The 14605-nt window shown below is 53.8% G+C and overlaps 7 protein-coding genes across 7 annotated transcripts; 2 read left to right on the top strand and 5 right to left on the bottom strand.

Moving 5' to 3' along the window:
- Positions 1-157: 157 nt before the first annotated feature.
- KRP23_5455 (uncharacterized protein) lies at positions 158-649 on the bottom strand (the record flags this gene model as incomplete). The annotated part of the gene is made up of 1 exon (XM_067890520.1): positions 158-649. One exon carries the CDS (start codon positions 647-649, stop codon positions 158-160), a length of 492 nt encoding a protein of 163 aa, XP_067747061.1.
- A 273-nt stretch (positions 650-922) lies between these two features.
- Positions 923-1873, bottom strand: KRP23_5454 (ABC transporter I family member 20; the record flags this gene model as incomplete). Its single annotated transcript, XM_067890519.1, has 1 exon — positions 923-1873. One exon carries the CDS (start codon positions 1871-1873, stop codon positions 923-925), a length of 951 nt encoding a protein of 316 aa, XP_067747060.1.
- A 1196-nt stretch (positions 1874-3069) lies between these two features.
- Positions 3070-3558, top strand: KRP23_5453 (uncharacterized protein; the record flags this gene model as incomplete). The annotated part of the gene is made up of 1 exon (XM_067890518.1): positions 3070-3558. The coding sequence occupies one exon, from the start codon at positions 3070-3072 to the stop codon at positions 3556-3558; it is 489 nt and encodes a 162-aa protein (XP_067747059.1).
- A 384-nt stretch (positions 3559-3942) lies between these two features.
- On the bottom strand, positions 3943-4224 carry KRP23_5452 (Crinkler effector protein 8; the record flags this gene model as incomplete). Its single annotated transcript, XM_067895781.1, has 1 exon — positions 3943-4224. One exon carries the CDS (start codon positions 4222-4224, stop codon positions 3943-3945), a length of 282 nt encoding a protein of 93 aa, XP_067747058.1.
- Positions 4225-7181: 2957 nt separating this feature from the next.
- Positions 7182-7571, top strand: KRP23_5451 (uncharacterized protein; the record flags this gene model as incomplete). Its single annotated transcript, XM_067890517.1, has 1 exon — positions 7182-7571. One exon carries the CDS (start codon positions 7182-7184, stop codon positions 7569-7571), a length of 390 nt encoding a protein of 129 aa, XP_067747057.1.
- A 198-nt stretch (positions 7572-7769) lies between these two features.
- KRP23_5450 (putative serine/threonine-protein kinase) lies at positions 7770-9961 on the bottom strand (the record flags this gene model as incomplete). Its single annotated transcript, XM_067890516.1, has 3 exons — positions 7770-9340; positions 9405-9813; positions 9881-9961. 3 exons carry the CDS (start codon positions 9959-9961, stop codon positions 7770-7772), a joined length of 2061 nt encoding a protein of 686 aa, XP_067747056.1.
- Positions 9962-13498: 3537 nt separating this feature from the next.
- Positions 13499-14344, bottom strand: KRP23_5449 (uncharacterized protein; the record flags this gene model as incomplete). The annotated part of the gene is made up of 1 exon (XM_067890515.1): positions 13499-14344. One exon carries the CDS (start codon positions 14342-14344, stop codon positions 13499-13501), a length of 846 nt encoding a protein of 281 aa, XP_067747055.1.
- Between the last annotated feature and the right edge of the window lie 261 nt (positions 14345-14605).

The raw sequence follows: 14605 nt of genomic DNA, 5'->3' as shown, positions 1-14605 counted from the left end.
AGTTTTGTACTGACGAAGCACTCAGGATCAGCGTCAATATTTTCCTGAATGGAAGTCAACATTGTCATGTGAGCTAACCACTTTTCGTGCACTTGTTTCATCCTTCACAAAGCCTTGACCGAGCAATCAAGCAGCACCACGTGCAGCCTCGCTTGGTCTACCCCCACAAACTTCCCGGAAGTTTGGGCATCACCTCGTCCAGAGCACTGGAACGAAGACCGCGGGGCATATACACGCGCGCAACTGGCAGCATGTTTGGATCTCCCACAGCAACAATACGCTGGATCCAGGGCTCCTTGTTGAGAAGACACAGCTTGTACCCCACTGTCACTGCCTCTGGCATCGAACACAGCAGACAGGAAGTTGCTAATCGACTGCTCGTTTCTTGGGGCCTGACATAGTCGAGCACAGCTTCCTTGAATTTCTGTGCTGTCACTACCGTGGGCAACCCAAGTGGATCAGTCGGAAGCGATTCACCCTCGGGTTTGTCAGCTTGTGCTTGAGCAATTTCAATCGCGCGAATAAATCCCTCCACCTTCTGCCACTCGACAATCACTGGCGGGTGACCAAGCTCTAGTATCTGGCCATAGAGATGGTCATCTCCGTTGGTCTTCAATATTTCTTCGAGCTGCGCGTCGGCATTCATCATGGCAATTTCTCTTATCACTCCGGGGGTAGTGAGGGAACTGAATCTGAGAGCGACTCCACCACTTCCTTTCGCAGAGAGGTTTTGACATATTTGAGAAAACGTTTTTGGCTCGGTTGTCGTTGATTGAAAGGAAGACAATTGAAGACTGCAACTCACTGAGCGGATAACTTGGCGAAGCCCTCTTGTTTCGTGCTGAGTCAGCTGAACGACGCAATGGAGCGGTATATTCCCTTCAAAGACGTTGAGCGAGTTGAGCTACAGCCTTTGCTGCGCTTACAAAGAGTCGATATCGACGCCACCCAGTCGACCAGCAGCGTATCCGCCAGCCCGGTTCTGAGCGTTGGCCAGATCGAACTCCCCGCTCGCACCAACGGCCTCAGTCTCCACGCGGTCGTCCTCAGCCAATTCAGTACGCAGCCAGTTCTCCACCGCCTTGTACATCGGGACCTTCTGGCCGTCAGTGCACTGCTCAATGGGGCCATAGAAACCCACTCCGCCGCGACGAATGTACAGCACATGAGACGCCCAGACGTCCGTGCCGTCGAAAATGTGCGTGGCCAGCAGTACCGTGGCCTGCCTGGTCTCCGTCTCCTCCTTCAAGAAGGCCAACACGTTCTCGCGCGAGATGATGTCGAGCATGCCCAGCACCTCGTCCAGGATGATCAACTGCGACGGTCGCAGCAACGCCAGGAACAGCTGCACACGACGCCGCTGGCCGTCCGACAGGCGATGCAGACGCCACTTGGGGTCGATCCGCAGCACCTTCAGCAGCTTCACGCGTCGCTCCGGGTGTTCACTCTGCAGCTTCACCATCATCTCCTCCACCGCCATATCGGCCGAATAGGCCATGGCATGCGACGCGAAGGCCACGGCGCGTTGGCCCCAATCTGCGCTCACGAAGGTCCTCAACGCATTGAGCGTCGTATCTCGGAAACTGTCCCGACCAAAGACCAGCGCCGTGTCGTCCGCAGTCAAGTGTTTCCCAGCCAGGATGCTCAACAGCGTGCTCTTGCCAGCCCCATTGCCACCCACCACCAGCACTCGCTGGCCAGACTGCAGCGTGAGGTCCACGTCACGTAGGACGCGATCGTCCTCTTGTTGGGGGTCCCCGTTAACTGGGTCGTGTTGCAATCGGTTCACAAGGTGTCCACCGATTGTCACCTTGGCGAACGCGAAGTTGAGACGACGCAGCTCCACAGGAGCAGCAGCAGGATTGGGGGCCATCAGGGATCCCGAAAACTAAATTTACAATCGATAGATTTGTTTGTGTGTTTTTTTCAAATCGATAATACTTTTCGGGATTGAGCTTTGAGCTTTCTTGGCTTTTGGATGTCATCCGACAGTTGACGCATATCGGTTCTCCGGCATAAGAAGAAGATGACCAAGCAGACGAAGGGCAGGGCAATCTGTGCGTACTCTGGTTGCACCAAGCCTGCTAAAGCCAATAGATGCAGATGCGTGGAACATGATTCACAGCCTCAATGTACTCACCCCGAGTGTACCAGATTGGCGCTGTCGAAAGGGAAATGCTTCGCTCATGGCGGACAACGTCACTGTTCACATGAAGACTTTGGCAGAGCTGCCCGACGGAAAGGACTTTGTGCAGCTCATGGAGGACGAGGCAGACGGTGTTCGGTTGGAGACTGCACGAAAGTGCTCTTACTGGCGACAAGTGCTTTCAGCATGGAGGAGCCGATCGATGCTCGCAGGCAGGCTGGAGTAAGCGAGCCAAGAAAAAAGAGGGATTATGTGCTGCACATGGAGAAGACTATCGGTGTTCATATTCAGACTGCTCCATGTTTGCTGCGCAAGGTGGACTATGTCCCAAGCATAACGAAGGTTCGCGATGCTCGTATCCGCGGTGCAGAGAACCTATTTGGGCAAATGCCAAGTGCTACGACCACAGCCAAGCTGATGGAACTGATGGATCTGAGAGGGGACCACCACCACGAACGCGTTCGGGTCGTGCAACAAATACCGGTTCGGGGTCTGACTCGGAAGTGAAGGGGGAGAAGGAGGCCACTAGCGATATCGGTCCCAGGACCCGATCAGCTCAGAAGAAGTCGAGTAATACAAGACCACCGGCCTCCTCGGACAAATCTGCTGTCGCTAAGACTGCACGACCTAAGAGTACAACCAAAAAGCAGGAGAACCAGGCGACTAAGAGCACCGGGAAGACTGAGAACATGGCGCCACTAAACTTCAAAGCGACGAGGAAACAAAAAAGAACAGCAAATACTCAGCAAAATCCACGACGCAGCAAACGAAGGTGCGTGGTTCAACAACAGCAAGCTCTACTATTGGAGACGGACGATGTCCAGGCAAATACGGAGTCCCCAGGCGCGGAAGGTGCGTCGACGAACGATGAAATGGATGTCAAGGTGTCGAAGACCAAGCAAGATCAACCAACTCCTGATCCAATGGCAAATGTTATGCCGACGAATCGATATGGCAAAGCCAAGTTGCCGGAGACTAAGCAGAATCAGCCAAGTCCCGAGCCCGTGACAAATCCTACGCTAACGAATGTCAACGAGGAAGCCATCGAGTTGGAGTTGGTATGTGAGACTGGCGACGAACAGCAGAGTTCCGATTCAGAGACGGAATCAGCAACAACGAGTGACAATGAGGAATCCGTCGAGTTGGGGTTGGTGTCCGAGGCTGATGATGAGCAGCCAAGCTCCGACTCGGGGACGGACGAAGATCTGAGCAATGCTGACAGTGATGATGATGTCAATGTGGAGTTGGTGTCTGAAGCTGACGAGGAACGGGCTGAATCTGAAACGGAGGATACTCCTACTAATGTTGAGGATGATGATGTCGAGCTGGAGTTGGTATCGGTGATGAGTGTCCTCGTACCAATTTCAGAAGTGTCCGAGTGTCCGGGCAAAGACAAAGCTCCGACCAGGTAAGAACAATACGGGGTTTTCGCTATCAACTCTCTGATGCCGTCCTTTACACGGATTTAGCGTGGCCATTCGTGCAAGTACTGCAGCTGACTTTCGCTGATAATACACGTAGAACATAGATTTGGTCCAGTAGTCTCTTTCACTCCTCGTTGGGACCATATTATATTTCGGTTCCGAGCAGGATAGATAGCAACGTGAAGTTCGAGTTCGTCGAGTGTGCTCGTGCCGATGGAGGTGACCAAACGCGTGTCCGACGAGGCAAAGAGGTGTGCGGGCGGAGCCTCACATAAACGACAAAGTTTCTGGATGCACAAAAGTTGCAACATTGTGTATGGAGAAAATCGGGCTCAAACCGGGAGGAAAAGCGAATACCTCACGATACGATCCCTACTCTAAGTTTCTTCGTTTGGATACCAACAGGCTCGTCGGCAAACCATTTAACCACTCGAGTGATTTTTTTCCCGATGGGACCCGCACCAGCACATAGATTTGTTCGGCCACTGGGGGCTGCATTTTCCTCAACTTGTTCTCCAGACTAAACTCTTCATGTAGTTTGTTGATTTCGGTCGCCAGACGTGTGATTGCAGAGGTCACCTCGCCCTTCTTCAGTTTCTTCACGTCCTCTGAGCCGGACTCCACCCACTCGCATTTCTTCTCTTCGTCCTTCATCTCTCCGGCGCCCTTCGCTCTTCCCTTTGCCAATACAACATGCACGTAACCCGTCCGCCTCGATTATAGTTAGACCTACAGACCTCCTCCACTACGCCCTAACTACAACTTCCTTTGATTCGGGACTTAATGAGATTGAGAATACCCCCAGGGACACCACAGTGCAGGCTCCACCGCTTGAGAACCCAGACCCGGAGAGCTAGTTCTTGCTGAGCATGTGCTCGTTCATCAGGTAGATGTTACGAGCCCCGTTAGTGTCCCGGTCGCACACGTAGCCGCAAGTGCGGGCACCTGAAGACCTTCTGTCGCGTTAACCCGTGGTTGATTCTCCCGCAGAGCGAGCAGGTCTTGCTAGTGAACGGCTCGGTGCGCACAATCAGTCGGCCTCCGGTCCTGGCCATCTTCTCCTCCAGCATCTTCTTGAACTTGTACGGCGACCAAGTTTACATCATCCGAGCCGTCTTCCTGGAGATGCCGCGAGGACGGCCATCGGGGCGACTTCGGCGTCGTACCATCTCCGACACTCGGAACACGGACTGCAGCACCTCGCGGTAGGTGAGGGATAACCACTTGGTGGCCTTCTGATGCAAGTGCTCCACGCTACGCCTGATCTCCTGGTGCGTAGCGTAAATGGCCTTGTTCATCCGCTGCCGCTTGCGCTTGTTTCTCTCGCGGGTCTTGCGGGGGTTAAGGCGGTCGATGGTGGCGAAGCACCTGTCGATCTGCTTTTCCGCGTCGTACACGGCCACAGCGAATCCGTCCGGGTCATAGATAAAGCCTCGTACACCAGGATCGATGGCACAGACGCGTGAGCTACCCGAAAGCTCGACATTTCGGTGTCTCGGGACGCACAGATAGGGCTTGCCGGTGCGTAACAACTGCAGGCGCACAGCTCCAGTCTGCTGAGGGAAATCATTTTTAGTGTCGATGCCTTCAGCAGTGCTGGTAGCGGTGCGGTTGTGGAAGCCGACATATCGAGGATAGAAGCGAGCTCGCTTCCCCACACCCGTCCAGAGAAAATGTCTTGCTTGGATTTCAATTGGCGTCGAATTGTCCTTCCTTGACTTCCGACAGAGGCTTTTAGGTGCGTGGACCGGTAGAAGCTGCTAGCGAGTTGCCCCCAATTGATATTCTTTGCGAGCGTGGACTCCACCGCGGTCGTACGTGAATGTACGTGAATGGGCGTGAATGGGCGTGTGCATGTCGATGGCGCTGCTGATCACGTCTTTGACGCGAGCAACAGCTTCAACGAAGGCGGACGATCATCTTCAGTCACCGCTTCAGCTTCAGCCACAAGCTCCAGGAATGGGGCAGAGCGACTCGGTCTGCAGCTGGGACCCCAGGCTGGCGCTGTGCGTTCTGGTGCTCCCGCAATTGCCCCGTGCATGTCTGCCAGCTGACCGTGCAAGCACGCGGCACGCCGGAACTTGCGCGCAATAGAAACACGCGCAGAGCGGGTCTCTGCGCCGGCCAGATCGTCGAAATGCCCGTTTTTTTTATCCGGATGATACGCCGGATAACCAACTGAATTTTTGATTGCGCGTATGATTGTGAATGGCGGTAGATGGCGGCACGTGGCGGCACGCTGGCCACACATGCCCAGGGGGGAGCAAAACGATCAATGCATCCCCCACGGGACACACTCGGGTGGTTGCAGGGACTGCGTTGGCGTGGCCTTGCAGAGAGCGTGCTCTTCACCAAGCTTGCCATGAACCTTTTCCAAGAGTCGTTCCGACGTAGGCATAGCCACGAGACGCTCGTTGTCGGTGAAGAGCCGACTCCACCACCATCCAGGCGCTATCAGCGGGTGTTCGGCTGCGAAAGAGGCTCAGAGGGCTGGGCTGTACAAGCACTGCTGTGATTGGGCTACACGCACTGCGTTCGTCGGTAAGTCCAAGCACCAAAAGTGTAGATATAACGGCCGACCGTGATGGGCGTCCAGCACTGCTGAAATTGTGGTTGCCTCCCCCCCACCTCGGGTTTTGACAGGAGTTCGTGGCCCTGTCGTCCATCGAGGATAACAACGCTGGTTCGAGAAGTACTCTACAGCCCTGAAAGAACGTTGGCTGCGAGTGGCAGCAGCAACGTCTCTCGCAGACTGCGAGCTGCAGGCCTGAGCACCGGCAACAAGCCGCAGCGGTTTGATCGCTTTTGAGTCGCGCCTCTTGAAGCTGCGCACAACCCTTTTCTAGCCAATTGGATTAGCCAAAAGTTAAAACCACGTGCAGCCAACGGCGGTATCCGTTGGTCCCTGCGATGCCGCACATGCATGCGGTTAGTCGTCGCGCTGGTAGGCAGCCATGCTAGCGCCCCGTGCTGCGATCGAGCACAGAGCAGAGAGGAGCGTAGCGGAGACCGCAGGACCGCAATTTTCTGCTTGGAGGAGAAAGAAAAATGCCCCATTCATCGCGCCGGGGCTATGTTCTGAAGTGCAGACAGGCGGTAGCGAAAGGGATTTTCTATTTCCTAACGGCAGGCCCAAAATCGGAGCCCGAAGTGAGCGCTGGGGATTGCATACTCAGCCTCCTGTTTTTCGCTTCTGACAATGCCGGTGGGCGCTCCCAGCCGGCAACTACTTCAACAGTCATCGCACGATACGCAAATTGTCGCCGCGTTCTGGTGTTGGGCAGCGCCGGCAAGTGTTCTCATTGACGATCAAGCGCGCCTGCAAAAGCCGTCTCCTTACACGAACGGCTACCGGCAGCATCCAAGAATAAAACGCACCCTCTACATACTTCAACTTGGCTTGGACATCTTTACAGCCAATCGTGGATACGCGTTCGTTCCCCTGTCCAAACACATCAAACGCTATGCACGGGGGGTGATGGGGTTCTTTTTCTGACCGGCCGCCTCTCCCTCCTCGGCGTTGACTTCGCTTCATTCTCGAATTTGCTCCCAAGCGCGCACTGCTCCGAGCCCAGCCCCAGCCCCAAGCCAAGCCACCAACACTCTGAACAATGGAGTTCGCCCGTCGTTTTTCCAGCACCAGTGAGATGCTTCAGGCCACGACGTCTAAGGACGCGCGGCAGCCTATGGACCTAAGCGTGGACACGAGCCGCACCAAGGACCCCAAGGAGCCGCAGCAAGACACGAGCCCGATGACCAGCCCCTTGCTAGGCCCTCGCTCTGCGCCGTCGTCCACGCACCACGAGGACGCGCTGCGCCGCCGCCGCAGCCACTCGGAGTGCCTACTGCTGGCCAAGACGCGTGGCTCGCAGGACCTGCCCGGCCCTTGCCAGGAGTACATCAGCAACGTGAAGCAGATCCTGGCGCGCAGCGAGGACCAGCTGCAGGGCCTCAAGCGGCGCCGCAGCATGAACCTCAGTCACCCGTCGCTGTTCAAGTAAACCCACTGAAGAGACACACCCGCAGCCAAGACGCTGAGAGCGAAGCTGCACGTGCTGTCGGCCGCGCGTCGACAACGTTATTTTATAAGCAAGGAATCGAGCCGTTGTATTTAATACGAGAAGAACAGTATATTCCATTTGAGGCCACCCTGCTGCTCCTTCGTCCCTCTTATATTGGTTCCTTTGAAACTGTTCTAGCTAGTGGTGCAGTATGGGCACTGCGACCTTGTCCTCGGACAGTGCGCAGAGCGGCAGACGGCAGAGTTGGCACTCGTACAGTTCCCACGAGTCGGAGGAGGATGCGTCGGAGGGTTTCCCGCGGCGCTGGAGGCCTCGCACCAGCTCATGGGGCACCGCCACCTCTTTGCCCGTCACTCTGCTGACTCTGCGCGTGAGCTTCTCAAGGCGGGACATGCGGCGCTCACTGCCGGCTTTGGATCCGGCGCCACGAGAGCAGCGGAAGGTGCTGCCTTCAGTCCTCCCGACGGACGCGACGTCCACGGAAACCCATCGCACTTCGTCGCGTCGTTTGGAACGGGTCTCGAGTGGCTGCACGAGCCGCTCTTCAGCCGCGTCGTGGACGAACATGGCGTCGATGGGGTACACGTCGTCCTCCGAGTCACCCTGGTCTTCAATGACTGGGAACGGGTGGAAGCACGGGCAGTCGCTGGTACTGCTCGCTTTGGCCTTGCAAGTGCAGTGCTGGCTTGCTAGAGCGCCAGTCAGGACTGACGACGCAATTGTGAGCACGCTGGCGCCACAGCGACATTGGACGATGCTTGACGTCGCAGAGCCCTCGACGCGCTCGACGGAATACGTGGTGAGGTGCTGCATGAACTCGGGTCGAGGGTAGTCGAAGAACTGCGCGCAGTCTCGAGCAAAGCAGCGGAGGACGTCGAACGGAGCCATGTCGAAGGCGCTGCGCAGGAAGAAGAGCAGCATTCCCGTCAGAACATGCTGCAACTCCCTGGTGGCCTCGCCGTCCTTGCCCAAGGCGACGAAAAGGACGCTGCCAGCCTCTTCTCGGAGACGCCGCTGGAGCACCGGGAAGTATTGACAAGCATGCTGGATGAGCTGCTGGAATAGGTGCAACCCTGGGTTGACGAGGAAGCACGTCCGGTGCTCTTCTTCGTGAAGTTCTTCTATCAAGTATTGGGATCTTTCGTGAGAGCTGGGGCTGTGTGAATGTGCGCTCTCGCTCCAACTCAAGTACACGAAGTGGACGAAATCGGCCTCGTACTTGGACTCGAAGGCTTCCATGACGAGGACGTCTTTGCTGGCTGGACCTTGGCCACTACCCAGACAGCTTGCCAGTATGGGAGAGTTCTGCGTCTGAGCGACTTCAGCAGCGATGAAAAAGTTCCAGAACAGACGAACGGGGACGATCACGCCGTTGTCTTCACCACGATTCCGGCTTGGTGCAGCATTGGAAAATGGCTGAAGCGCTGCCACAGTTCGTGGAGCTTCAGACGACTCCCTATTCGACTGGTTGAGATTAGTGGCCAAGGACTCGTCGTTGGCTGGCACTGGCAGATTGTGCACGTCGTTGACCAACTTGCGGACTTGCGCGCCGATAGTTTCCAGCTTCGGTCGTTTGGTTGGCTCTCGTACCAAGATCTTGCTGCAGAGCTCGGTCAAGTTCGTCACCACTGCTTCTTCGTCGCTGCACGTTGGCTGAAGCGCCGAGATCATCTTCTGCTTGTGGTCTGCACGCAATACGTGCTGGTCTTGTGTTACGACGAGGTGCGCGTACAAGCCGGCCCAATCATCTGTAGCGAGCAGACTGTCAGAACCTGAAAACTAAGCCAGTTGACGCTATTGTGATGGTCCTACCGTTCTGGAAGAGTAACTCCTGGGTCACCAACTCGTACAGCAAACATCCGAGAGACCAAATATCGCTGGCGAGAGTGACTTTCACCTCGATTTCTTCACTGCCTTTGATCTTGAGAACCTCAGGACTCTTGATAGCCTCGGTCCCTCGCGTTCGAGACAATGAAACGAACCTCTCGGCTCGCTTTTGAACTGCAACAGGAGATGCAACTCCCGACGAGAAGGACGAGAACGTGAAGGTTCTAGCTAGCACCCTGTCGGCATCCACGACTTTTGACTCTCCAAAGTCTGCAAAGCACAACCACCCCTTGAAGCCGTTGCTAGGTGCGTTCTCCGCATGCTCTTCATCATCATTGTCTAGTAATATGCGGCTCAGCTCATGTGCACTCGATCGCACGAGAATGTTGTCGCTCTGGTAGGCAAATATCACGAGTTAGCCCAACTCAAGCATTACCGGAATCATAGCTGCTTTGATTTACCTTGATGTCAAAGTGGCAGACGCCCGCTTGATGAATACGAGTCAGGCATTTGCACGCTTCTTCAAACACACGTAGGATCATCACCAAGCAGGAACGGAAGGGAACCTCGGAGTTTGACCTCTTGATGGTGGCTCTCCATTCCGTCAGAGAACACGGGCAGTATTCCAACATGATTTCAAAACTCTGTTCCGCGTGATGGTTCCCAAAGTCCAAGAGTTGCGTTGCTGCCAGGTCCCCACGTAGCTTCGACAGGATTGAAACTTCGTTGAACAAGCCGCTGACAGCACACAACTCGCCTGCTCTTCTCTGGTGCTCGACCACTTTAACAGCTACAGCCTCAGGCCGAGGAAGCGCTGGGTGCTGGCGATAGACAGTTGAAAACGCACCCTTTGCTATGTATTCACGTGCTTGTTTCTCTCTTGCTTGGGTCGTGTACAGATTACAATCGAAGCGATTCGGACACAGCAATCGCAACAGCGAACGAACCGCTGACAATCGTTCAGTAGACGCAAAAGCTTGTAGCGTTTGCATCTCAACCATCAGCGCTTCTAAGTATCGGTGATCCACTTCAACGGTCAGCAAGTGCTGTTGGAGTGTCCAAAGCAGATCCCTCGGCTTAGCAGATTCTGCTGCCACATGACTCGCAACAGATATCCGCGGACACAGGTTTTCATCAATTTCCAGGTTAGGGTCGACAATGATGAACGATGCCAGCAGCACTACTGCCAGAGCGTGAAGCCCTGGCTCAGCTAAGATGAAGTTGTGCGCAATATTCACTTCAGAAGTGGCAGGTGGTGGTGTTGGTAGGGACAATTTGGTGATACCACATTGGATGCTTGGTACATCAGCGTTGGCAGTGGTAAACTGACGTGGGAACTTGAGTGGAGGCAAAAAGGGAGTTACAACGCTGACCTCATCGCTGGCGGCTGATTCACTACGTTCGCGCTGAGATCGTGCGCTAATGGGGTCACTTTGGGGTGGTTCTTGTGATTGAAGCCGCGTTAAAATACTTGAAAGCACATGAACGCGGTCAAATGCTTCTTGAATTGCTGGGACTTGAGATCTCCGGTTGGCCAGAACAATCAAGCACCGGAAGTTTAGCTCCACAATTCGATAGACCATGTTGGGTTCTTCTTGGCCTTCATTCGCAATGATACGGTCGGAGAACTGCTCAATGCGTCGCAGATGAGTGGTGACACAGCTCTCGTAGTCGACATGAGAGCTCGCTCCCTGTGCAGTGTATAGTGCTTGCTGCAAGAGTAAGAAAGCCTCTTTCATCTGGAAGTGGCTCATTGAAATGGCTGTAAGCAGTATCGGTGGTGTGGTTGCCGATCGAAACGATGCAGCGATACTGAGCATGCGTGGCGTGGCGTTGACGTTTGCAGCTGTGTTAACCCCGCAGCACGGGAACATCAATTCCAGTATGAGGTCCCACAACGTCTGATCACTTTGATCTCCATCTTGAATCGTCCTCTGGGTACCTAACACTCGGATGAGAAGCTCTCCCTTTAGCTGTTCAATGACCTCTCCATCTTCATCCATGCTGCCTTCTTCGCATGGCTTACGGTTCTTCGACTCCCAGTCGGTTACTACAGACAATGCCATGTCGAGGTTTACGAAAGCGCTCAAAAAGTTTAGCACTTGCACCTGAATACAAACGGCATCGCGCCCACCGTTCAAGCTCAGACTATGGGGTAAAAGCGCATACCGAAGAAGTGAAATGACTGAAGAATCCAGACTGAGAGCACGCACAAGAATGGTTTGAATATCTGGGTCGCTCGCTCGCTTTAACATCACTGCAAACACCTGGAAGATTTCGTGGATATCGCGAACATACCGCAGGTGTTTAAGCAGCGGCAAAGGAGTCTGCTTGATAGCATTGCTCAGCTCATTCACTGCCTGCAGCAGTTCTTTTAGAGAAAGCACAATCCATTCGTCCAAGAAAGCCCTTGGAATCCACTTGAAAACCTCAGCTAAGGCAAGCAGGAAGTGGCAATCAGTGTCGTTAGTTTGTATACCGTCATCCTCTTCAGATCCCTCCGCTTTGCTTCTGTCGCAATTGGCCTCTTCTTTCAGGCGCTCATTTAATTCTCGAAGTTTAGTTCTGAATGAATAGATGAAAGCCAAGTACCTCTTCTCTTCGACAGCGGAGCTTATTTCTTGTCTTCGCTTTCGTTCCAGCCGAAAAAGCGTCGATGCACAAGTGATTGCCACCCGAAGTTCGCAGGAAAGTGCTTCCTTTTTGTTGATATCCTGTGTTTCAGTTCGCCGACGAACAATAGCGATAACTTCGTCAGAAAAATGTTGGTGGACATCTTCAAGGCGAAGCAGGAGGGCAACATCTCGATCCCAGTTTCCAAACGAGGTCCTGTAGTACAAAAACCGCAATGAGACTTGCAGTACAAGCTCGAATGTGACCATTTTCGCGGATGATCTCAGACGCTTACGTGCACATACAGAAGATGGTTCAGAAATGGCTGACCATGAATCATGGTGGCTGGTTGCGATTGGTTCACTGAAGTTCCGTCCCACGCAACAACAAAATCCAACGTTAACCAGCGCAGGAATCTGTTTCCAAATGTCTGGAAACGTGAAATAGCCTTCGCGGAGCTGTGTACTGAGGTATACTTGTACGGACAGAGGACTAAGTCGCGAAAATGCAAGAGCCCTCGAGCTCAGAGATGGAGCCGTCCTAAAACTCGTTCCAAGAGACATCGATTTTCTCGATTTCGTCGCCGACTTCCACCCCAAACTAAACAACGATGACCTTCGCTCGCCTTGTTCATGGAGCATATTTACAACACTTGTCGACGATGTAAGCGCTCTAAAAGAACGAAACGTTTTTGACGCTCGCGAATCGGATGCGTTCTCCTTATCAAGATCGTTGTGGTGAAGGTTCTTCCAAAGGGCTACAATGCCTTGATTTCGCAAAAACAGTCGCAGGAAAACAGGAAACAATGCCACAAGGTCCCGGATGAAATCTACGAGCGCAGCAGGGATACGAATGCGAGCTCCAAGTAATTGACAAATCTGGTGGGCCAAGCGACAAACCACGGAGTCATCACTTCTTGCCGTCAGGAAGAGGATATCGAATCGCATGGCGTGGGCGAACTGAGCAAGCATCTGCCTTTTCTTGTTTTCAGCAGCTACGGCGTGAGCATCCATTTGATCAGTAGAACCGCTCGACTCCGAAAAGGCTGCTGAAGCAATCAGAAGTTCCACTAAAACCGGGATAATGCGGCTAACCAACTTCATTTTCTGCGTCGCCCAGTGTGCGGGCTTGGCCAATGTTGTAGAACACGTGGCAACGCTTCCGAAATGTACGTGCATTTCATGGACCACGATCAAAAATGAATCTGGAAGAGGTTCGTGTGGCATAATTACCCCACAGGCTGCCTCGGCTGCTGTGAGCACATAAAGCTCCTTGTCGTTTGAGCTGATATCAATGCAATTTAGAAGTGAAGACTGCTGCGATAAATGTGCGTTCACTGAGGTCTCCTTGAGAATGACTTGGTCCGGCGATAAAAAGTTGTCGCGGATAGCACTGAACCTGTTGGCAACAACAGCATTGCGTCAATGTATGCTTGCCACTCTTAACGGTAACAAACCTACCAGAACTTACGTGAAGTCCGCCTCAAACGTGCGTTTGGACGAGAAGGACGTCGCGAGAAGAAGAGCTGCCGGCTTCAGCGTGCCATCTGCAACGGTAATCGTGAACTTGTTAAAGTCGAACTCCACTTGGCGGACGTGTATTACACTGGATATGGAGGAGTCTGCACCACTACCAGGTACCGCAAGAATGTAAAACCCACACGCTTCAGGCATTATACCCAAAGAGTACGGAGAGGGTACTATCATGGAAGGCGTCCAGTCCTCGAGTTTCGTTTCTTCGTCCAGATGTGATTCACAGCACAGTTCGAATACAATAGCTTGCACCTGCGGCAAAAAGCGCTTCCAGCAATGTTCCACTAGGAAATACGCTTCTGGAGATAGGCGCAAGGTGTGCACAGGCGTCTGCATCAACACATCCAGGTCCTTCTTGCGTAGCTTGGCCAGATGAATCGCGTCGTCATTTTTCTTGACCTCTTTGCCCTTCACTAACGTCAAAGCTCTCACAGCTTGTCGAAACTTGACGTACACGGTAATGGCCGCATCTTCCTCCGTCACTAGCAAATACGTTCCTGCTGGTTGTCTTTGCAGCAAAGCCATCGCAGCGTCACAACTCGGGGCCAGAACTGCCATAAAGCACTGGTCATTCTGCGTCGTTGCTGGATTGGCGTCGTATTGGCCGCTCTGTCCGGTGCGTGGCCGGTAAGCAGCAGCGCTCTGGTCTTGCGTTTTGTCACGCAGCATCACGACTACAGCGCCGACAGCAATTGCCTCCTCTTCGCGGACGCTGCCTTTACGAGACAACGTCCTGGACCGCTTCGAAATGAAGGGCGCTGCACGGGGGGCTACGCTCATGGCTCAAGCCGAGCGGGTAGCCGAGAAGCTCCTTGCAATGGAGTGTTGGAGAGGAGACCGATAGGTTATAGCGGTTACGATGGTTTGAGCGGGTGTCTTCCAAAACTGTAGCACATTCACTCTAAGTTGAAGCGACTTTTTCCATCTCGATCCGATTCAAGACCTAAACGGGGAGGAGCAAGAAGAAGCGCAGCTCAAAGCGATCAAACAGAAGAGTTTTACCTTCCCCACCTACATCCAAACCCGGTAAATTCTGGAATG

This window comes from Phytophthora ramorum (genome assembly GCF_020800215.1).
Source record: "Phytophthora ramorum isolate Pr-102 chromosome Unknown Phyram_PR-102_s0004, whole genome shotgun sequence".
In the NCBI taxonomy this organism is placed as follows: Eukaryota; Oomycota; class Peronosporomycetes; order Peronosporales; family Peronosporaceae; genus Phytophthora; species Phytophthora ramorum.
This window is presented reverse-complemented; position numbering and strand designations above follow the sequence as displayed.